Below are 25,008 nucleotides of genomic sequence, written 5' to 3' on the forward strand. Positions count from 1 at the left end.
TTTAGAGCTAAACAAACGGACCTAAAACATCAGAGGTGGGATCAGGTGACATGAGAAATGGGAAGTCACGTCCACCGTGTGCTTTTTGTCATGACCCGGAAATAATGGAAAATCTGTTCACAATTCCCTGGATAAATAATGGTCTAACAATATATATGAAAAAAAAAACGTCAGTCAGCATTTGATATATTGTATTTGCTGACAAGGTCATTATATCAACTAAAAAACAATTAGTATGAAAAAAATGTCGATCACCATTTGACTCAATGATAGATTGTATATGCTGACAAGGGCATTGTATCGACAATAGAACTTACGAAATGATGATTTAAACGAGACTGCTAATTTATTTATAGCTCACCTGAGCCGACGGCTCGAGTGAGCTTTTCTGATCACATTTTATCCGTCGTCCGTACGCCCGTCCGTCTGTCTAGCTGTCCGTCCATCTGTAAACTTTTCACATTTTTGACTTCTTCTCAAGAACCACTGGGCCAATTTTAACCAAACTTGGTACAAAGCATCCTTGGGTAAAGGGGAGTTCGAATTGTCCGAAAAAGGGCCAAGTTTCCTCCAAATGGGGAGATAATCAAGAAAAGACAAAAATAGTGTGGGGTCTTGAATAAATCTTCCCAAGAACCACTGGGCCAGAAATTCTGAAACTTATGTGGAAGCATCCTGGGATAGTGTAGATTCTAAATTGTTCAAATCATGACCCCCTGGGGTAGGACGGGTCCATAATTTGGAATCACAATGGGTTATTAGAAGGGGGATATCTGGTAAAAAACAGCAAGGTCAAAGCTACTCAGGTGAGCGATGTGGCCCATGGGCCTCGTTGTTTCATCAATTTGTTTGTTAACAACTGAACTCGTTTTAGGAATTGTTCTTACTTAGAGCAAGCTGTAACGTTTTGAATCAACTGAGAGACGTAAACACCGTATGCAGGTGATGAAGGTATAATGCTGAATGAATAAGGAAAATTGATGATTGGAAAGTTAAGTCAATACAAAGTTTGATTGTAAGATTACCATATTAACGTCATTTTCTAATAAATATCCAAACATGAAACATATGTATGAGACTTACCGGGATATATGGTATCAGCATAAGAATAGTAAGAGACATTGAAAATTGACAATACGTTATAGAATATAGAGATGTATTAATTTTATTTAGCTGTTGTCCTTACTATCTTGCGCTACGTTCTTTTGGCAAAAGTGAAACCATTGCCTCTGGATACAGATTTCCCCAAACGCTCCCCAACTCCCTTCTCGTGCCATATTCCCTGTAAGTTTCATAAAAGAAGGCAAAATCTATGCTTTTAAGACGTAAACAAAGTTTTCCCAAAAGTATACCAATTATTTCAAATTTAAGCAATGCAGGCGTGCGCATGTGATTGCATGAGCGTAATGACGATATCATCTTGTCTACACTTTTTACTCATTGCACGTGCACGCACGTGCATGATGACCATACCTTCTTTTAGGTGTCCATTATGTCTGTCTATGTTCTTAATCCCATCCTGTTTGGTTGAAAAACAAGGGAGTTATAGCCATTTAAAGTTTAAGCCAATCAGATTGCAGCGCACGTGCATGCGCGTGTTTTCATGACAATTATTACATATCTTATTGTAGGACATCTTAAAGTATGCCTATGTTTTAAATTTCAAAATTTGGTAAAAAAACAGAAAAGATATTAGATTTTTGTTTCAGCCAATCAGAGCAAAGCACACGTGCACGCACGTGCATGCATGTGAATGGTGACCATACCATCTTGTAGGAGTTCTTTATGTCTATCTATGTTCTAAATCTCATGCTGTTTGGTTGAAAACCAAGGGAGTTATAGTCATTTAAAGTTTCAGCCAATCAGATTGCAGTGCACGTGCATGCGCGTGATTTCATGAAAAATTTTGTATATCGTATTGTAGTACATCCTAATGCATGTCTATGTTAGAAATTTCAAAGCATTTCATCATAAAACAAAAAAGATATTAAGATTTCTGTTTCAGCCAATCAGAGCAAAGCGCACGTGCATGCGCGTGAGTTTATGCAAATATGACCATGTCATCTTGTCTACACATCTTATATATCATTATATAATGAGTTTCAAAACATTTTATCAAAAAATATAAAAGTTACAACCATATTAAATATATCAGTCATTTTACTCATTGCACGCGCCCGCACGTGCATGCGAATGCGCGCAAAATGACCTTCGTTCAGCACATCTACACAACATGCCTACTAACCCTAAAAAGGTTTTAACTTAGTTTGGTGAACAGTTTCTGAGAACACTTCCGGACAAAAAAGTACCGGAGAAGAAATAAGAAGAAAAAAGAATAATAATAATAATAATAATAATAATAATAAGAAACAGAGTAAAAACAATATGTTCCCCAACTTCGTTTGGGGAACATAATAATCTTAGGCATTTCAAAACAGAAGAACAATGGGTTTTTCTAAGAGATTATATTATCTTATATCAAATATGTTTTCCTTTTCTGATTTGCTGCTGAATAGATAAATCAGGGCAATATCGGAATCATTTCCTTAAACTGTATACCACTTAACTGACAAATGTTGGCTGAATGGATAAAAACCTATGATCACTGATTAATGGATGTGGGAAACGAGCCATCTGTATGAATCAGTATTGAAATTAATGTTGTTTTTACCTTATTATACGTAGCAATGAACGTACATAAATTGTCCTTTTTTCACAAGCTATTCGATCCTTCCACCTTTCAATAAATATAGCTTTGTTTGTGCTTTTTAAAATCAAAATTTGACATTTATAAATCCGTAGAGAAAAAAAATGATATTACATCAAGTGACTGAAAATTGTATATGTTTTGAACAATGTTTACAATGGAATTTTTGACATAAGTTCTGAAGTAAACTTTCCCGTATGATTTAATGATTTCATTTCATTTACATACTCCCTTTCATCTTTAATGTACATTCATGTGTTATTCGGTTCAAAGAAATTATTTTGTTATATCTGATTGGTGTACAATAAAATACCGGTAAATAAAAGACGATTATTACGTAATTTTATTTTTTCATTCAAAGATATATACCACAAGTCATCGGTGCAAACAAAACAGTTTATTAATACAAAACACTGTGCAACACAAAAGAAGTAATAAAATATTATGGCTAGTTTTTCCGTAAGTAAATTGTTTAAGTTTATTCTTTCAATATATATCATTTCAAAGATTTCATTTGTCGACAGAAGTTAATTCTTTTCAAATCGATTATAAAACTAACAAAATAGTAAAATCTCGTTAGATTCAATCATTTTTTCTCTTACTGTTAAAAGATGGAATACTTCAGGGCTATGGTAAGTATAAAGATTCTCAATTCAAACACATTAAAACACATCCAAATCCTAAACCCCAACAATTTTTTGTAAGAACAGAAAGGATAGTGACGCTATTTTTTTTTTTATTTTTAATATACTTTGGTTCTCTGTATTTCTCTTCTTCCGCTTGGGATAGAACCTCTGGTGTTAATCGAAGATAAAATTGCTGCATCATTTTGCAAAGTAGCAGTCTGAAGAATACCGCGCATGCCCGGATTAAATGGACTGGGTCCCCGCAATGTTTGACGTCGACGTCTTCGGCCGCCTAATCGTAAAAGCTGTCGTGCAAATGGTGTGATGTCAAACCCTAGCGGGTTTCCTTGTAAAATGACATTGCATGGGAGTGGAGAATTCCTATTAAAAGAAATATATGAGAATTACCTTCAATGGATATAACGTTGCTGTAAAGCCTTTCAATTTGGTATAATTAAGGCGATGGACAAAACACCTCTTCTATCAGACTTAAAATACACATACAGGGACACTTTGATTAGAAAATAGGATATGTGGTTTGTAGTTGAAATAGAGGAATGTAAACTGCACCTGCATTTGATTTTTTTTAAAGTTTTCATTCACTATACAGACTGTATTTGATGTTGAAGTCTTATAAAACGTTTAAAAGGATAAGCATTATGAAGCATTCTACTTGTGCTTAAGCTTTTCCAAACAATGGACTAAAATTGCAAGAGAATTATCAATTTTAAAATGTTTATTGACGAACAGGTGGACGAAGGAAATTCAAAAAAAAAAATTATTTTACTGCTTTATGCACAAAGCAACATTAACATGAGAGACAGAGATTACCCTTGGATGTTAGGACGTAACATCAGATTTGGTTGAAAGGAATGGACAGTGCCAGGAATGTTCTTCACAACTGAACACAGAATCTTTGAGTATCTTGTTTGCTTAATTTGTGCTAGTTCAGCTGAAAGAAGAAGATCAGATACCTAAATGCATGAAAACAGTCGAATAAAAACACGAGTTCCATTTGGATACTACATCCAACTTTTTTCATCGATAGACTTATTTTTCTCAAGCATTCCTATGTAAAATTTCATCACCAATTGTATCTTTCCTCTACCCCCATGAGTCAGCATTAAAAAATCGAATGTACTTACTAGAAAAGGATCTTATATTAATATGCCTAACCAAACAAGTCTTTGACTTTCATGAAAAGAAGATTAAAGAGATATTGTCCAATATATTTTTGTATGTATCTTTTTTTTTTGCTTTTTAGAAGTCCCAACCACCATGATTTAAATAAATCCGAATACACACTTCCTGGGGATCCTTCAGTATCAATATGACAATTCATTATTTGCTGAACTTTGATTTTGATCGCCTATTGAAGTCCCATCTTACCCCCCTCTCCCAGAAACATGTTTTGAACAAACTTGAATGTACAATATACAATACTGTTTAAACCGTAGTTTAACCTCTTCTCTTTCAATTGAGAAAACTATATATTATAACCTTAATTTGTGTTGTTTTATTTTTTTTCAAACCACGGAGAAGCTTGATAACTGTATTGAATTCCTGATCGTAAACAGTTGAAATTTGTGTCTTCAATACAAATTTACCTGGTGTAAAAGCGGCCAGTGGATTTTCTTGGAAGGTGCGTTCATACCAAAATCGGTCACCGTGTTTGTAAAGACTAAATTGGAATGCTATAAGACATTGGAACGTAGGTCCTAGAATGCTTCCTTGTCGAGGAGTTTCAGACATACCACCGGCAAAGAGGTCAAGATCGTCAGGGTGACTGGCGAAAGAAAAAAAATCAATTCAATGATGGCAATAATTGTGATGCAAATAGCATTAGTTGTAAAAATTCTTAATATATTCTTATCGAGAAAAAAGAAATACCTATCAATATACCTCATGTCTTGATAATTGTAAAAAAGAAAACAAAATCAAAGAAAATATATTGAAAATTCACTCCTCATAACAGGTAAGATTTTAGCACATGTGAGTCGCAGCATCAAGAGAACTTTGCAATCAAAATATATCCGTAATTTCCGACATTGTCGGAAACCTTTAATTTTTTCTGCTATTCAAAACCTATCGGGCAAACTTTGCACAAAGCATATTTTCGAAAAGGGATATTTTAGGTGAAGTGTTTCAGACTTGTTCAAATTAATGGTTACACCTTATTCCTAGGGTGAGGATACTTAAGTAATGCTAAAAAATCTATAAAAAAAAAAAAAATAAATGGATGAAGGTCATTTAAAAATCTTCAAAACGAACAACTGAGCAAATAAAGATGAACATAATAATATTTAAAGGTTTCCCTTACAGAGTGTAGGTTTAATTTGTTCAAATTATTACCTCAAGTGCTAATCACGATTTTACAGGAAAAAACATAAGGAAATCTTAAATTTGATCGAGTTTATAAAGAAGCATCTTCGGATAGTATAAAATAAAATTAAAGCCATGAGAGTGGTGTGTATTTGTGAGTCTTCATAGAAGGTTCTTATCTAAATCGTTCCTATGTATTCTTATGTAAAATTTTGCTTGCCCTTCACTCATCAGCGGTGAGATACATGTGCCTCTTCCTAACTGCTAGTTATTTGACGTTGTAACTTCTAAAGGACATTATTTTCTAAAATATTCTTTTCGATATAAATCTGTATCTCTTGAAGCACGGTTGTCTGAGCTTATATAATAATGAAATATAGTAGATAACAAACAGTTTATAAGAAGATAATGACCATTAAACTAGCTAACAATACCAAAACTGAGCAGAGTAAACAATGACCTCTAAATCTTGGTTAGGGGAGTGGGTAACAAGTCCCAAGGAGAAGCAAATCAAATATGTTGTGATGTAAAAAAAATAAATTCAATACTATAAAAGAAAGAGAAGAAGACATATCGAACAGTTATTGAACTTAAAAGACCAATTAAGTATACCTGTAAGTTTGCTGCAGAGCAGCTGCTGCCTGAGGGGAGTGGTCAACAAGTCCTCCTGGGACATTAGCAAAGAAGACCGCTCTTTGAAGTCCACAGAATTGTCTGTAAGCGTTGTAAGAAGGTATGCCGTGATCTCGGCCTCTCTGGACATTCAACGCTCCCAGATCAAAGGACAGGGTTTCTGATGGATGCATTCCATCAACCGGTGGGAATTCAAACAATCTATTTCTGATTCCGTCAACCAGGAATCTATCACCCCTAGATTTAGGTTCACGGGACATCCAACGAGCCATATATTCATATCCGTTATTAAACATGAGATCAGGACGCTCAAAATGTTGACTTACAGGAAATGACTGAACACCCCCTACTCCCCTGTCGTGACCTACTGTGTTTCTTACCAAACTGTGACCCATTCGATAGGCAGCTACACCAAAAGCATTGATCGTTCTTGGATCAATTTGAGGACTGTAAACATTAGCATGTCCGAATGGGCTTGATCTTAAATTAAAAGAAGTCATGTGGAAATTATCAAGAACGGCGGGTAAAAATTCGTTGTATGTCACATGTTGAAGCTCTGCTATCACTATTCTTTTTGCTTCCTGAAAAAGAATTTCGTCATCTTGGATGCCAGTAGCCTGTCTTAATGCATCAGCAATGAGATTATGACGTCTTAACCACGTGATGTGTGGAATAGTAAGAGTTGGTGTCTCGCTTGGTCTGTGGTCTCCTGCCAAGAAATCAAAAATGGGTAAGTCTGGAGAATAAGATGTAGGTTAAGGTAATGACTGTCAAATGGATGTATTGACTTTTAGTAAATGGCCTTGAGTTCTTAAGTTATTTTGTATCGAATAAGTTGGGGAATGTAAACAACATATGCAGTTGTTAGTACGATATATGTATATAACTGCATAAAAAGGAGAGTTGAAGGCCATTTTTTGTCACATAATCTAGCTATTAATTTGGGCCAAATCGTCTATTGTCACTAAATTTCCAAATTTGAAGCAGATATGACAGACTCTGTATTATTTTTTGAATTCATATCGAATGATTAACATTATTACAGGAGTGCATAACCACACAAGGGGTTTGATGACATATTGCACCATCTTACCGAAGATGCATCGCTGTGCTATCTATCAAATGTAAGAATAAATTAAAGAATGATTAAACAATGGACTTTTAGAGTAAAAGATTGATACCTCGTATAAATTTATGAAAACAACTCTTTAAAATCATATCTGAAGTTAATTAAAGGCTGTTAAAAAGTTCCTAATGAGTTGACTGACGTGCTCTGTTAATTGTCCATTAAATGTGTTTATATATTTCGATCCTTTTTAGCAAATTGTTCAATTTTTGTAATATATCCTATAACAAATAAAAAGAATAGATTTTTGTTAAGAAACTTTTCTTAAGAGCTAAATTTGAACGAGTTATTGGTACATGTAAAATACCAATTTATTTTAATTTCTCATAATTTAGCTTCAGTACTTGATATGATGCTTTTCTGTACTGTGTCTTGATACATTAATCAACATATAGTTATTTTCATTCAGAAAATAAACAGTGTGGCTTTAGTCAATTATATATTGTTAATATGGAAATATGCATATGCATATGTTTGTATATTTTTCATTTATATTGTCATTTAAGGAATGTTTTAAAGTTTTGGTTGAACTGTCACGTAGGCACATTTCACAAAGCACACTAGCGCTTCATGAAAAAATCCTTGCGTGCAAGATGCTCCTAAAACATGACATGACATATCTAACTCAACGTTACGTCGAAGTCTCCCCTGATTTCAAAACTATCCATGTTCAGGAACCTCATGTGACTTTATTGGTAACTGGAACGAGGTGAAATTTTCCAGTATTATTGCAAAGTAGCACCATTTTATAAATATGCCTATTGTTTGCTTTTATCACACCAAGATAAAATTTTAGAAAGAAATTCCACGAACTTTTGGATCAACCCTCGTATTACTTCAATCTTATCTATCTAACTTTAATTTCGAAATCAAAATTGTGTATTAATCTCTTATGAAACCCTGGTTTGTTTATCGTGCGCCGTTAGACCGTACCCTTTACTAGCTGCAGATCTGTAGCTCTCCGAAAAAATATATTGATAGACCGGAGAGCTACAGTGCCACCCATTGAAAAAACTGTATATTTATTGCGCACAAAAAAGTGCGCTCAGTTCTTGATTAATTTTTCCAAATTCTTACCTCAATTGCAAAAAAAGAAATATTTCAAAAGATTCCTTTATCCCAATCAATTACTCTAGTAGTTGACGTCTGAACGAAGCATATTGGACCGAATTATCTTTGAACCCAAAATGGCAGTATAAATAAGCGAAATGTTCGATGATTACAATTATATATTGTTAATATGGAAACAACAATTATGCATATGTTTGTATATTTTTCATTTATATGTCATTTAGGAACACACGGTTAGTAATAGTTTTGAGATTACAGTTTTAAAAACATGGAGAAATAAATCCTTGCGTGCAAGCACTTTTTTTGTGCGCAATAAATATACAGTTATTTCAATGGGTACTGTAGCTCTCCGATTATCAAAAATATATTTGTTCAGGAACCTCATGTGACTTTATTGGTAACTGGAACTGTACACATTTAAGTATAAAAAAATCTTTATTCATGTTTATATTTTATCAAAACATTTAATATGCACTAAAATATAATAAGTATTTGCTAAAAATTTCTTCGAAGTGCGCCCAATTTTTTTCCGACTCGGAGAAAAACGCTTTGTCAATGATTTTACCAGACAACCCTCGTATTTGTATTTTAAAGATGTAAATTATAATTGCTAAAAATTTGAATAAACATGGTTCTAATAGCTTTTACAAACAGTGACTCATTTGTCAGAAAGTTTTTTTATTTGTTATATGTTATTTAACGTCCCACTCGAGAATTTTTCGCAAATTTGGAGATGCCAAATGTCAACAAAACTTAATAAATATTCAAAGTTAATGCTAAAGTTAAAATAAAACTAAAAATTCCAGAGAAGAAAATGTTTAAAAATAAGCATGCTTCATTTTTTTAAAAATGCTGCAATAAGAATACCTGCTATGAAACAGTGAAACCTAGTCATGATTTCGGCAGGGCATCCTTCTGGGTGAGGCGGCAGAAGATTCTGGAAATTTTCTGCGAGTCTTCCAAAAGCTTAAAATAAATATGAGCTTCAGTATTCAGTTTGACATTTAAACACAAAAACAAATGAAGATAACAAACGTTGCTAATCTAATAAATTCTTTAATAAAATACAAATTATAAACAGAGAGTATTACTGACATCTGAAAACACAAGAAGTTAAGTCCAATGATAAGAAGTATTAAGCATCCACTGCCGATCACTTGCACTCCGCAGGGCATCCTTTGTTTCGGTTAGACAAGTGAAATATATAGAGGTTTTTGTGTTTGTTTGACATCTCTTTGAGAATTTTTCTACATATTTGAAACGCCACTACTTTTTAGAGATGGTTGAAAGCTAATCAATATTTACCTCCTAATCTCAAGTTTCCCTCAAGAATGAGGTCAGATCCATAGATCATAGAACCATCGACGAATGCTGTTCTCTGATTGATTTGTTGGCGGACACCTAAATATATGCATGTGTATTGTAATTTAAAATGATTATAAAAAAATCAAAAGGACAATGGAATCTTGCGTAATTTTTTCATTTTATTTATAAAACTATTAAAAGAAAGATTCATTTGACAAATTTAACCCGTCTGTTTTCAATTATTTCAATCTATTTAATCCAAGAATGTATTAAAAAAAATATATGTGCACGAAATGACAATTTGACTGGCGATCGACAGCAGCAGATATCGTTACCATTAGTTCAGAAAACCAAAGAAAAGTTACATACCGTTTTCACATCTCAACGGAGGAGCACCTGCGTGACGAACAAAGTTCATACAGTATCGGTTAGGCGGGAAAAATGGATCTGGTTGAGGTACAAATATGTTAAAACAGGCATCTGGCTTCTCACTATCCACAAAATAGAACAATAATTTTGCCACTGTATAGTGAACCAATGCATTGTGTTTCAGTAGTGTTTAACCAATTTCTCCATGTAATGCATACAATTCCCTATTTTAAAACGCCCTTGTAGGGTTACCTGTTTTCAAACTTTCACAGCAATAAATAAATATTATTTTGTTGCATGGCAAATATTTAGCAAAAGATATAGATAGTGGCAAATTTTTTGGAAAATGTCTCTATTCTTTCTTACTTTCTTTCTCTCTGACAACATATTATCAATACACGACAAAAACCAATGTGCAGAATATTACCCATTATAATGTTAAGAAGAGATAGTCAATATCATTACTAATAAAATTAATTACAAGGTACATGAATAAAAAAAAGGATGAAACAAGCATGCGTTATATGTTTCCAGAAAAAAAATTTCAAAACAATGCAGATCCTATGAGTTAAGGTATACGTATGTAAACTTACTTCACCGGAAAACAACAGTCTAAAATAGCCCTGGGGTTTTCTGGAGTTCCAACTGTAAATACAAATAATTAAACTTATTCTTTTTTTATTGATAATATTTGATATTTTTAGAATAATTCTTCTTACTCTTACGTTGTTCAGAGGGAGTGGCGATGACGTCATGATCAATGAACTGTCCGTGATGAGTGAGGTAGGTGGAGAACACGGCACTGACTGGGGTCATGCCCCCTCCCAGGTACTGGAAGACGTTGTTACTGACTGTTCTCGCACTAGGCAGGATTCCGCCGGTGACAGAGCGGGTTCTAGGAGTGTCAATGACTGAGAAAAGATGTTTTATAATATAGACTTCATTTTTTTTTCAATATTTAGAGAATTAATGAAAATATTCTCAAAATAATTTACCAGTATTTTATAACCTAATACTATACTCACAGTCGTCATACGCTGCAGGTAGAACACGCTGTTGAGGCGTAAGGGCTGATCCTAGCAAAGGTTCGAACAAATTATTACATTGTCCGTCTGTTCTCCGGTAAGGATCACTCACATCACAAAGGGGTCTCTCATAGCAGTAACGCTCAAACGCTCGCTGAAAGCTTGCTGCGATTTCTTCATCTTGGGCAGCCCTCTGTAAGGCCACTCCCATGTCACCCGTTCCTCCCATGCCTCCCTGAAAAGCTGCTGTCGTACCTCCAGCTAAACTATTATATAAGGAGGAAACAATATAAGAATGAACAGTTATTTTGTTATTTTGTTTGAACCTATATAACTCAATTTATATTATAAAAATGGTAAAGATTAAGAACAATGATTGATCTCATAAATACTTCAAACAAATTTGTGAACAGGGCACTAAAACAATGACTCCTGGAAACTTCAGAGGTGGGATTAGTTGTCTAGGAATAGGAAAAGTAAAATCGTCCTACATCCAGCTTTGAGCTATATAAGTATTGATCATGTAAAAGAAACATTTCACAGTCATATTACAAAGATTTGCAAAATACAGTACCACAGACAAAAACTGGAATGAAATTCTCGAAGCGCCGTCCTACACTAAACGGTCATTGAGATTGGAGGTGAGAAACAGTTTTTTGGACATTATAATAAGCGGTCATATGGGCTATTCATGTTCGATGCCGATCGAATTCTCGAACCGCCGCCTTACAGTAGACGTCATTAAGAACGGAAGTGAAATACAATTATCTGAACAATAATCTATTAGAAAGCCGTTGTCGATATTCATTTCATGAAATAATTTTCATATATTTATAAAGCACATTTTACAACAGATCTTACAATGTAGCACTGCATGAGAAAAATATCTTATACACTAGTTCTTCATAAGATAAAGGTATCCTTGAATTTAATCAAGCTGCGTTTTTTTTCCCTTATCAATACAAACTTATGGCGTTTCTGGAAAATGAACAATCCAATGGATATAAAATTCCTGACAATTTATTTGACGGTAACAAGTATGAGCTTTTTTTTTTAATCTTTGTACGTCATCTGATTTCGTTTGTAAATGGTAAAAATGGACATAGTCTTCTTTGCTAAAAATTACGTTTGTGTAATAGTGTCGGGCTTCATAGATTACTTTTCTTAATTCCATTCTTATTATACCTATCAGCATGTATATCTATAAAATTAAGAAAGAAACGTTTTTCTTTCGTCATCGACCGCGGTCTATCAGTATTGATTTTGGCAGAATAATTATGAAAGTGCAACTACTTGTTTGATATTTAGTGGTTTCTTAATGTATATATATTATTTTAAAATATCTTATTTCGTATAACAATGTGTAAAATTATAACTTTGTTGAGTCTCGAACTATCCTAAATTATAGATTTTTTTTTCAATACATTAAATCTGTAAAAAGAATTTGTCTATTTGTGTTCCATCCTCGCAAAGAAAAAGGTCCTGAGTCAACACGTTGCCATTAGTCTAATGACAACGTGTTGACTCAAACCCCTGATGTTGTGAAGATGTTTGCGTTCAAGATACTTTAAATACTCTGCTGCCGAACCATTCTTTATTTAGGGTTGTCTGCCGCTTCCCTCCGATTACCTCTGTCTACACTCGTGTTACAAGATTCTTGTATAGTTTATAAAATGTAGACAATCTGATATTTAAATCGTAATAATGTCTGGAATTTTTCATTAAGAGTATAATCCTTAATTCTATTATCAAATACTTCACTCCTCCATGGCACCTGATCTCACCTCTGATGTTCTGAAGGTCCGTGTTCGCTCTGCTCCTTTTTTTGCATTGTTTTATGGACTTTTGATCTTAAATACTGTTCGTTATCTCCATAGTTTTCATTTAGACTATTTATGTTAAAGTTTAATTTGAGAGATCCATTTTTCGGGGTATATATATGGATCACTTTAAGTTCTAATTGATTGAGATATATTGTGTTTTCTGAGAAAAATATAATTAAAAAATCTATAAAGAGTACAATTTTCACCACTTACAATTTTTCAAAGAATCTTTTACAACAAATGTTGACAGAGACGTTGGTTCGAGGTCACACAAGCGACTATTCTAGGATAGAGAATGATGCTCCAACAGAATTGTGCTATTTCTGCATGCAGTCTTTACATTTATTCTTCCTCTCCTAAATCCTTGTAAAACAATGTATACAATTCTGCTTTCTTTACGTAAGAGAGCTTAAGCATGGTATTTTTTGTTGATCGATGTGTCTACATAAAACATAATTAGAGCCAACAAATTGCATACAAAAATTTTGTGCTTCAACATGTATTTTATTTTTCAATGTATGCATGTCAATATTTGCAAACTACGAGGGTCGTTCAATTAGTAACACAATATACAGTATTTCATTTTATTTTTCACAGTTGAAAATTACCATTAAAGGGCTCCTAATCACAGAAACCCTATTTTTTTCCTTTTTCTCCCAAACCAAGAAATCCATAAGTATGCATAGTTACTACACTAAGCTGAAAATGTTTATTAATGATCTCTGCCAAGACGATGAATATGATAATGTACTTTGAAAATTGTGCTTTTAAAATAAATCGTCGAAACGTATGGAGAAAGGAACAGTATTCAAGATCAAAAGTCCATAAAACAAAACATTATAGGAGCAGAGCAAGCAAACACAGACCTCCAAATCATCAGTTGTGGGATCAGGTGCCATGAAGGAGTGAGCATCCCCTGCCGACCGGTCATACCCGCCGTGTGCTCCTTGTCATGATCGGGAAATGACGGGAAAATCCGTCGTCAGTTCAGTGTATAAATAATGGAGTAACAATTAGTATGAAAACGTCAGTCGACATTCGGCTCAATGATAAATTGTATTTGCTGACAAGGTCATTGTATCGGCCATAGAACTTACGAAATGATGACTTTAAACGAGACTGCTGATTTTCTTGTTTCATCAACTTGTTCGTCAACAATTTACCTCGTTTTAGAAATTGTTCATACATGTACATAGAGCATGTACTTGTGCATCGAATCAACTGAGACACATAAACACCGTGTGCATGTGATGATGGTATATTGCTGCATAAGTTCTACGAATAATTTTGTTCGGAAATGTGATCAATCTCTAGATCTGGCTGCTAACCGACTTTTCAATTCAGGTTCAACATTTACTTAGGTATGTTAATTTGTTGTCAAATATATATTGAAGGTAATTATTGGATTGGTCTGACTGCTGCTCTAGTGAAAGGGCACTGGGTGTGGGAGACTACCCAGAGGACCCCAGGATTTACTTGTTGGGGTTCCGGCGAACCAAATGATGCAGCCCACAATGAGGACTGTGTCCATCTGGTTAGTGGGTTTTCTTATCACTGGATGGCTAAACCTTGTGATCGAAAGTACAATTTTTTATGTGAAAAAGAGTAGGTTTATTTTGTACGAAATTTAAGAATTAAAGAAATAAAAACAAATAAAATGCATATGAATGGGTCATGTTAAAACATTTTCAATTGGGTGGAATTAAAACTGTATTAAATTGTTGACCCCTAAATATTTCTTTCTTTCTCTCTTTAAGTATGGATGATGACCTGAGTTGAGTAGGTTGAAAATTTGATTTAAGTTAATAAATCACATATAAATATACTAATTCTGTTAAATTCTTTAAACTCTTTGAATTCTTTGAAAACGGAACGAAATGCAAACGTCAAGATACATTCACATACGAAAATCAGCTCAGTAAGGAAGTGTTTAAAAACAGTGTGGAAAAACAAGTGGTGCAGACTGACAGATAGCCAGTGGGACAGTAAGACGGACGAACAGACTCAGAGAGGTCCCCCAAAGAGCTTAGTGAATGCATCGTTGTTCCAAAGGTACATATGCTTATACTTTATCAAGTTTTATGGCTAAGCAAATGTAGCTTAGTTGCTCAATAAAAGTCGATGATTTCCCATTAACTAGAGTGTGTCAAACAATAAAGGAATACTCCATTCAACCTAAATTTAGGTCAAGTGTAAATTTCTGAGCCAGTTTAAGGATTATGATTGATTTGTCTTATCATTTTTAACCTTGTTATTGGATTCTTCTTTTTGCTCCAGTGAATCAAAATTTGCAAGTTTGTCTACCTTTTACCGGTTGATACATGTACCTACTTTTGTGCGATTCTCCTGGAAGCAAACGACGCCCTTGTTGATCGGTCGCTGAGGAGAGCATTTGTCGCCGGGGAGTTACTCTGGGAGAATCTGGATAGTGCCCTGGCTGCCCCCGAGCCTCTACCGCCTTCAGGTCTGGGGGCCGGCCCGGTAGCAGTTCGACCTTAAAAAATATACGTCCACAAATTAATTCATTGTGGTATAATTAAAAGGACGTCAAGTATCATTTTTATAGCTTCCACCACAGGTATTTTATCAGGTTTATTTATATACTTCTTGAATGTTAAATATTTCGACAAATCGCTACTATTTGTGACATATTTTTGCAAACAATAAATTTAATTTTATAAATTGTCTTGATTCAATAAAATGCAAACTATTCAAACGACAAAACCTTTCAAGTGCAAGTATACTTGAACCGAAAGCTAAGTGATTTTTTCTGATATTTTTTTTTGTTTGTCATCCGTCCATCTGTTTGCAAATTTTGCACATTTTCGATGTGTTCTCAAGGATCACTGCATTAATTTCATTCAAATTTGCTACAAGTGTTGTCTTCAGTGAAGGGGATTTAGATTTAGTCTTATGAAAGATCAATCGTTATTTCAATATTTCAATGTCAGATAAAGAAGATACATATCTAATATAATGATTTATGATACATGTAAATGGAATAATTCTCAATTGATTCAGACAGACTTCTGGTATTTAATTGTTATTTTATCAAGAATGTTTCAACTTTGCAACAAACTATTATTACTATCTTTTGATATTGAAGTACGATTTGTTTTCAAAATCCTAAAAGTTGGTCATGCGATTTTGAAAAAAAGGTGTTAATATTGATTTATAAGATTTCAACTTGATGATGATTTATCATTTTATTCACCAATAACCACACTATTTATTACAGTTTTGTAGTAAAAGCATATCCTGAAATAAATCACTAGGTATGTTAATATCACAATCATGACGAATCTTTTTTCATTAAATCCTTACTTGCTGGAATTTGCCCTGCTGTTGGCGCAGCCTCAAATGCTGGGGCGCCCCCTGCTGGAGCCCCAAAGGCGGCCAGACCAGCCCCACCAGTCCCACCTAACCCTCCAGCTCCACCACCAAATGCAGTATCCACAGCTTCATTTACAATAGCATCAATACTCTGACCAGTAACACAGGAGACCATACACATGAAAAGTAACACGCAGCATCGCGCGTCCATCTCAATCACCTGTAACACAGGAAAATCAAACAGATGAAAATTTTGGGGGAACACAGAGCATCGATCTGCAGCACTTGTAACATAGGAAATCACACAGGCGAAAAGTTACAGAGAATATTGAGCATCCATTTAAATTTCCTATGAAAAAGGACATCAAATTGGTTACAGGAACCAATGCGTGTCCATTTCAATAAGAAAGGAACTAGCATAAGTAGTATAGTTACTTTTCTGGTAAAGATTTTTTCTTCATTTTGAATACTTTGGTATGGCTTGAACTCAAAATAAGATGGGGGGAAAATTCCCCACTTTTTAAATTTTTTTTTTGAGAAAATTTCTTTGATAAATATATATGAAAAACAGTCTAATAATTGTGTATTAAAAGAAAAAAAACTTTATTGTTTCATCTTGCTTGTCTGTTTGGTTTTGTTCTTATATTCTACTTTTTGGAACAAAGAAAAGTTCTTTATATTAGTTATATTGAGATCTTTTGTGATTGTATGAAAAAAAAGATTGATAAGTGCTTTGCAAACATGACTTTGGCTGGATTGTCTTATATTATGTCCGGTTTCCATAGAAAAACTGCTGACATCGAAAATTTGGATGAAATATATGGGAAAAAAAGAGCTCTAAGTCCATTAAACAATAAAAATTTTGACCAAAGCAAGCGCCTCAAAAACGTCAAAGGTGGGATCAGGTGCCATGAAGGAGTGAGAATCCGCTGCCGACCAGTCACACCGGCCGTGTGCATCTTGTTATGATCATAAAAACCGAAACCCGTGCAAACAACGGCCCAACAATTAATACGAAAAATGAACAGTTGTCAGCATAGTGACATAATCAATTCGTTATCTTTTTTTAAAGAGTTAAACGAACTCTTTACAATTTTTTGTCATTTAAAATTCCTCAAAAAAAAAAAATGAAAATAAAAAATTGACTAAATGAAAATAAAAAAAGTACCTAATTTGGTTATTAATTATCAAAGAAAACCACATTTAACATTTTCCAAAGTAATTGTCCTGATAGTGTTTAGACTATAAGAAATCTACTTACAAGTCATGAAATGTATGGTTTGTCACCTGTCTCGTTTAATTACACGAAAAAATACCGTTGAAAATAAACGAAGATCGGTTATCTGATATTCCAGAATTGTTCTATATGATAAAAATAAAAATTGATTATAATGCTAGAAAGTGAAAATGCTCGTTCTACACCAAATAAACTTTATAAACCAGGCAGTGCTGGAATTTATTTCCTCCCATTACCGCTGTATCTCGTGCAGTGACTTTTTCTTTGTTTCTTACATGTTTAAAAGATAACACCTACCATACTACATAAAACCATTTCATTGAATTAAATATGGTTTTGTAAACAATTACCACAGAAAAAATATAAAGAAAGTTAAAAGAATTTTAGAAAGAGTCGAAAAAGTGTCTATATAGCTGAATACAAGGTAATGTATTTTAAGGTTAAATATAGAGATAACAAATAATTATTAAGCAAAAAAGACCATTAAAACAATTCAAATCAGGAACATCTTAGAACATGAGAGTTGAGATTAGGTGCCATGCATGAAGAAGGAGTAGAAAAAAGCATCAAAATAATGATGTACGAGGGTTTCTTTTCAACACAAGATACATGTACAGTTCCCTTTTATCTACTCAACATCCAAACACCCGTTAAAATCTATTAAACAAGTCAAGAATATTCATTTTATTTGTTTTAAAACCAAAAACTGTTAGTATTCAGATATTGCGTGACATTAATCGACTTGTTGCACAGAAAAAAAAGTTCAAAGGACCAAAATCAACCTATTCTAATTTTATATGCATGAAGTTGTCAAGAATATATAAGTTGACTTATTTTTCAAAATTTGCCACTATAGTGTATTCTTATGATTGGGAAACATTAGAAAAAATGTTGAAAATGTAATTTAGACATCAAAATAATGATGTACGTTTGATGTTGTCATTAATTTATTTCAGTTAAAAATCTTTTAACAATTCACAATCAAAGTTTCGTTTCCAGATTAAATTTCGTGTTGGTTTACGCTTGCGGAACATGAAAAACTTATAACTTTTTTTCTGTTATATCTGTTTATCAGTTACAATTTGTAATGTAAATAACATGGACGTTAATAGATGGAAAATATAATTTTAAAATTAGATGGAACCAATTTCATGTGCTAAATGTGCTTTTATACAGTTGTTTTACACAAAGTTCTCGTAAATCCGGGGAACAATACAATTCTCAGATGGAGTATTTGCTACTATGCGTTAATAACTACCTGATCAATAAGAGACGTTTACGATGGAGAAATGACGTAGTTTTCTAGTGATTATTGCCTAATCTGAAAAAATATGCATCAGAATCTCCGCTATGAAATATATGGAGATAACAATCAACATTTAAGATCAAAAGTTTATTCAAACGATACAAATCGAAAACAGAGGAAACAAAGACCTCTTAAACATCAAAGGTGGGTTCAGGTAAGAATCCCTTGCCGATCGGTGACAACACAGTTTGCTTCTTATCATGATCGGGAAATAACGGGAAAAAAATCTGTCAACAATTCAGTATGTACAATGTAAAAAATAACCTAACAATTAGTATGAAAACGTTGGTCAGCATTTGACTCAATGATAAATAGAATTTCCTGAAAAATCATTGAATCGATCATAGAACGTACGAAGTCATATCTTCAAACATGACTGTTGATATTCTTGCTCCATCAACTTGTTCGTCAATAATTTACCTCGTTTTAGATATTGTAAATGCGTAGAGCATGCTCTTTCGTATCAAATCAACTGAGTGATACAAACCCCGTATGCTGATGATGAAATCGAATTAACGGAGACATATAAACCCCGTATACCTTTGAAAAAGTTATATTGTTGGATAAATAAGGGAAAATGGCGTTTGAAAAGTAAAACTCATCATGTTTATCATAAAGAATTTTTGTCACATTACCATTCATGTCTTTTTAAAGTAAAATATTATATGAAATAGATGTGTCAAACTTTGTAGTATCTTTAATTTTAAGCTCACCGGGACATATTCCGACATGAGACATGATATGTCGACATAAGAGGGGAAATAATCATTATTAATTTACAATGCGTCGTCGATGTATCTTCATGAATTTTGTTTTATCTAGAACCGCAAATACTTTGTAATTGTCGATGCTTTAAAGCCTTTATACCTTGACAAAAATTTATCCCCTATATACGACAGAGCTATTTGTGCAATGTTAGAAAAATGTGTGAATTGACTCAGGGGTAATTTTTAAGCTATAATAAGTATCTGTGCATTAGAAACTTATTTAACATTTAAATACAGTTTGTCTGAATTTCACGATTTTTCTGTAGTTGGCTAAATAAATGGATCGTATATATCCACATCTGAAATTTATTCCTGAACACAAAAGTTAAGCAATGAGAAACATTTATTTAGTAAAATTTTCCCTATAATGTGCCACATGAATGTTTTATTAACAACTCGATCATAAAAAATATTTTTGTTTTGTTTTTGTCACTTCCTTAGATTATAATTACTTGCTAGTCAATGAACAATAAAAAATTAACTTTGGACATGTTACATACAAAGCTTTAATGTTTTAAGGCTACTGAATTAACAATAAATATATCTAGAAGTTTCCCACATGAATTGGATACATTTTTCTGTCAATATTGAAAAAAAAATTATGACTTTTAAAATTCAAACATACCCTGTTGATAAATAACGCAAAAATATTATTTTACGATATATATCAAAAGTTTTATATACTAAGATAATTTGATTTTCTAAATATTACAGGAATCAATTTATTTAAATGACTTTTTTTTTTCTTTTAAACATTATTAAGAACATTTTATACTTTTATTTAAAATTTCTTTTCTTTCGTAGTTTGGAAAAAAATTTATTCAATAAAAACATAAATCAAAAGATAAAATTTCATTAAGAACAATTAAACTGAAACCTTACCTGACAGAGTTATGATTCCTTAATGACATATAATCCCGGAATTAAGCAAAATGTAACAAATAATTAGTCACGTGACCTGTTCTGATTAATTAAATCAAGAAAGAACAAGATAACATGAAGATTGTGACAATTTAACCCCAACACTGTTCCAGAAAAAAGACCACTATCAAAAAAAAAAAACTTGGACAGAAAAAGGACGTGTTGAACACATTACCTTACAAGTTCACAGAAAGAAAATCTTTGTTTTTTTTTTCTTTTTTTATTTATATCCAAAATTATTAGCATAGGCGGCTATTTTCTCTTTTCTTATACGTTTATTGATATTTGAATTTTAATGAGACGAATTTCCATTTGATTGATGCGTCAATATCTTTCCAGATAAAATTTCCAAACTTTAAGTGCGTTGTTAGTTTACATTGTTTCCCTAAAAGAGGATTTTCCTGATTAATAATTGTGTATTTTATGATTTTTGAAAATTACAGAAGACTGACATGAATATAAATAGAGTTTAAAAATTCCTATTCTAATGGTATTCAATTGATTAGAGTACAAAGAGATATCAATAATTAAGCTTACAGGTGAATTAAAAAATCGGAATAAGAGCAAACATGTATCTCCAAAAAACATTGGATGTGATATGTTGTCATTAAAGAGAAGGCTTCCCTTCTCGTCTTTTCACATCAGTCCGCTGAAAAGAGATCCTTATTATGTTTTTTTAAATGACGCTATAGCAAAAGAAATTGCAAAATCATGAATGGTTACATTTCTCTTTGTTTCGCACTCGCGTTCTCCTATTCAGTTGTAAATTTCATTGCAGTGATTTCCCCATAAAAAATGGAAATAACATTAATAATTAAGAAAAGATTAATGCCCAATAAAAACTGTAAATTGTACCTAATTGCACTACGTTGTATGTGTCGTTTTTAATGGTGCATTTATCGTTCCTCTGTGTCACAGTTCTGTTTGAAGATGAACTATTTGATTGATACTCCCTGCCTACAAATATCTTATGCACATCATTAACATTTGTTAAATAGAAAGACCGATTATCTGACAGTAAGACTGAAGAAAAAATGTATTTATATAAAATGACATTTATTCGTGGTCTCCCTACCAATTCAAACTGTTGAAAAAGGATTTTGAAAATTTAAAAAAAAAACACCAAAGTCTATTAACGAATTCATGATCAGAGCACAGTGAACTAAAATATATCATAGAGATGATAAAAATAACTAATATTTAGCCTTTCGAAGGTGTTTTATGACATTTGTGCAATTGAAATTGTTTTAATCCGTGTTGATAAAATTGAGATTTCAATAATTTTATAATCAATCTTATCACACTTTTTATAATGACCAATTCTTCATCAATTCAAGTCTTTGTGATCTATTATCCAAATATACATAAAAAGGGCACAAAACATGGATCTCTTGGAAATCCGGTTGATTAGGTGACCATCCCCTGTCGAGCTGGCATACCCGCCTTGAACACTTCGGATTGGTGAGTTAAATATCCCGTCTTGAATGGCAAAGTTAGTATAGTAATATAGTAATAATATAGTTTTAAGCCTAACTATTGGCATGATATGTATGTATCAGGCAATGTACTACAGTGAGCCCATTGGTGGGTTGTAATAGCATATAATAACACCATGACATTAAATTTGCTGATTTGAAACACGGTTGTTGAGATCGCTATAGCCTAACTTGTTTGCTTACATGTGTATGGAATGCAGTCAATTTGACCATTTGTACCAGTAGAAATAGCCTTTTTAAAAAATTTGTCCTCATAGTACTGATTAATTTTATGAATATTAACAAAATCATGCTGTTTAACAAATTGAGAGGCTATAAAAACGAAATCAACTTGATGCAGGTTAAGATGCAAAAGAATACTTTCAAATAGATAAAGAGAATATTTATTTCAAGAGGTTTGATACGTGTTTCTGAACTGATAATTTTTTGAAAAAACAGCAACAGAAAATTTCTTTGATGTCTGCAAAAAGGTAGCTTATAATAACACCACGACATTAAATTTGCTGATTTGAAACACGATTGTTGAGATAATTTCACCTGTCACGCCCCTTGTTTCAAAAATATAAACGTATTTAGCGGCTGCCGAAAAAATTGAAACATCATTTGCAGGTTAAAATTAGAATATTTTTAAATAGATGAGGAGAATTGAGGTCGAAAAAGCTGAAAAAAGTTTTTATTGTCATAACATTCCAGGATAAAAAACGATAAAAAAGGTGTGATAGATTCATGTTTAATTTGCAAAGAACATGTATTTACACATTACTTTTTACATGTAGCTGAGATGTGTACTTCGATATTTTTCGATAACTATTATGAACTTTTTTTTAAAACCTTAAAGAGTGAAAATTTTGTACATATTTTTCAGAAAGACAATTTATATTGAAATTATTAATTATTAATTAATCAAACGTTGTCAACAAAAATATTATCTATTTCTTTGCAAGTTAAATAACAGACATGCTCCCCGGGTTTTATTTCTGGTTTCGACATAAACTTGAGAGAATTTAAAATGTGAAGATGGGTAAATGAACAATTATCCAATTCACAAATCTTGTAATGAATACGATTCATGAACAGGACAAAAACAGCAGCAGAAAAATCAGAATTGAAAAAGGTATGGAATCAACATCCACTGTCGAGTAATTTCACCTGTCAAGCCCCGATATACATGTATTTAGCAGCTGAAAGTTATCTGTTTGTCATAATGGAATAAACATTCCAATGACATGTTTAATTTGCAAAGAATGTCCTTATAAATACCTTTTACATCTAGCTGACATGCTGTACTCAGACATTTTTCGATAACTATTATATCATTTGAAGGAAAAAATTTAAAATGCATTGAGATTTTTTAAAACCTTAAAGAGGGAAAATTTTGTCAATGTTGAAGAAAAGGTAGGCACTGTTATTAACATTAAAAATTCAGGTCCCGTGTAGAGCGCAGGCTCGTTGGCACGACCTAAGTCGATAAAAAATGGGTAGCAACTGCTCAATGGCACTAAGTGCACTTGAAGTGCAAGGTCAAAATTTAAAGCCCTTCAAAACCTAGCATACGGTAACGTCAGGCTATGCACTGCTGAAAAATTTAGTGCCGAGTAAAGGTCAAAATGTAAAGCCCTTCACCGGCATACGGTGACGTCTCCATATTAGTGTCAATCAACCAATCTTGCAAAACTGTAAGTAAAAATTTATAATCTGCTGACTATTTAAAAATGAACATGTTCCACTTATCTAACTGGTAACAGTAGCGTGGATTAATTGTATTTGATTCTCGCTTACCGCAACGGGTCAATTGGAAATCTTAAAACGCAAACAAAGTAGGGCCAACCGCCCATTATTAAAAGTGACAGTCACTGATTATTCGGCTTGTGCATGAAATATGTCATTCAAGCTATGATTAGCGGTCGGACCATAAAATCCTGTCACTGCTTATTGGCCCTGATTACCAATGAAATATATGGAGATAGCAAACAGTATTCTAGCTCAAAAGTCCATAAAACAATACAAAATAGGAGCAGAGCAAACACACGGACCTCCAAAACATCAGAGGTGGTACCAGGTACCATTGAGGAATGAGTATCTCCTTACGAATGGTTACACCCGCCGTGTTCTTCTTGTCATGATCGAGAAATAACAGAAAAAGCCGTCGTCAATTAAGTGTATAAATAATAAACTAACAATTGGTATGAAAAACATCAGTGAGCATTATACTCTATGATATATTGTATTTGCTGACAAGGTCATTGTCGTGCAATGACCATAGAACCTCCGAAATGATGACTTTAAACGAGACTGCTGATATTCTTGTTTCATCAAGGTGTTTGTCAATAATTTACTTCTTTTTAGAAAATGTTCATACGTAGCGCATGCTCTTGTGTATTGAATCAACTGAGAGAACGAAATTCCATATGCAGGTGATGAAGGTTTGTTGTTGCATAAGTAAGTACAGCTAGTCTAAAATTGAATCACACAAATCTAATCAAAACTTCTATTTACTTTGTTCAAGTCAAAAAAATTAACATTATCAATGCATAATAACATATGCAGAAAGCTGCTGAACATATTTTGATTTATTATAACATGTATCCATGAAAAAAAGGAGGCTTTGGGTCAGATATAATTAACTTAATCTTTTAAATTTTATATCTTAAGCTTTTAATTCTCATCAGATCATTTGGAAATTTGATCATTTCCGCAACCACCCAGTCCTCTTAAAACTATATGATACACATCACCACACTCAAGTAGTTCTAATTTTTGCATTTCTACTTACCAAATCCTAAAAACCCCAAAGGAATTAAATCAACAAAGAGGAAGAAAATATTATTTAGATTGCTAATTATCAGGAAGCATAATAGGGTTTTTTTATTAAACATATATTTCTTTACATTGTTAAGTGAACCGTGATTAGATGATAAATTAACAATCACACAAATCAGCT

At 33.0% G+C, this 25,008-nt stretch overlaps 1 protein-coding gene across 1 annotated transcript; it reads right to left on the reverse strand.

The window, feature by feature from the left end:
• Positions 1 to 3,032: 3,032 nt before the first annotated feature.
• On the reverse strand, positions 3,033 to 20,660 carry LOC134235064 (peroxidase-like protein). Its single transcript, XM_062717151.1, has 13 exons — positions 20,533 to 20,660; positions 16,332 to 16,560; positions 15,339 to 15,501; positions 11,185 to 11,450; positions 10,885 to 11,070; positions 10,753 to 10,804; positions 10,160 to 10,281; positions 9,791 to 9,886; positions 9,353 to 9,451; positions 6,268 to 6,997; positions 4,941 to 5,119; positions 4,165 to 4,285; positions 3,033 to 3,714 (listed from the first exon to the last, which is right to left on the reverse strand). The coding sequence occupies exons 2-13, from the start codon at positions 16,549 to 16,551 to the stop codon at positions 3,450 to 3,452; spliced, it is 2,499 nt and encodes an 832-aa protein (XP_062573135.1). The 5' UTR covers positions 16,552 to 16,560; positions 20,533 to 20,660; the 3' UTR covers positions 3,033 to 3,449.
• Positions 20,661 to 25,008: the final 4,348 nt, after the last annotated feature.

Source organism: Saccostrea cucullata, unplaced genomic scaffold (assembly GCF_032062105.1).
Source record: "Saccostrea cucullata isolate Sc308-1 unplaced genomic scaffold, CSIRO_AGI_Scuc_v1 ctg17, whole genome shotgun sequence".
Classification (NCBI taxonomy): Eukaryota; Metazoa; Mollusca; class Bivalvia; order Ostreida; family Ostreidae; genus Saccostrea; species Saccostrea cuccullata.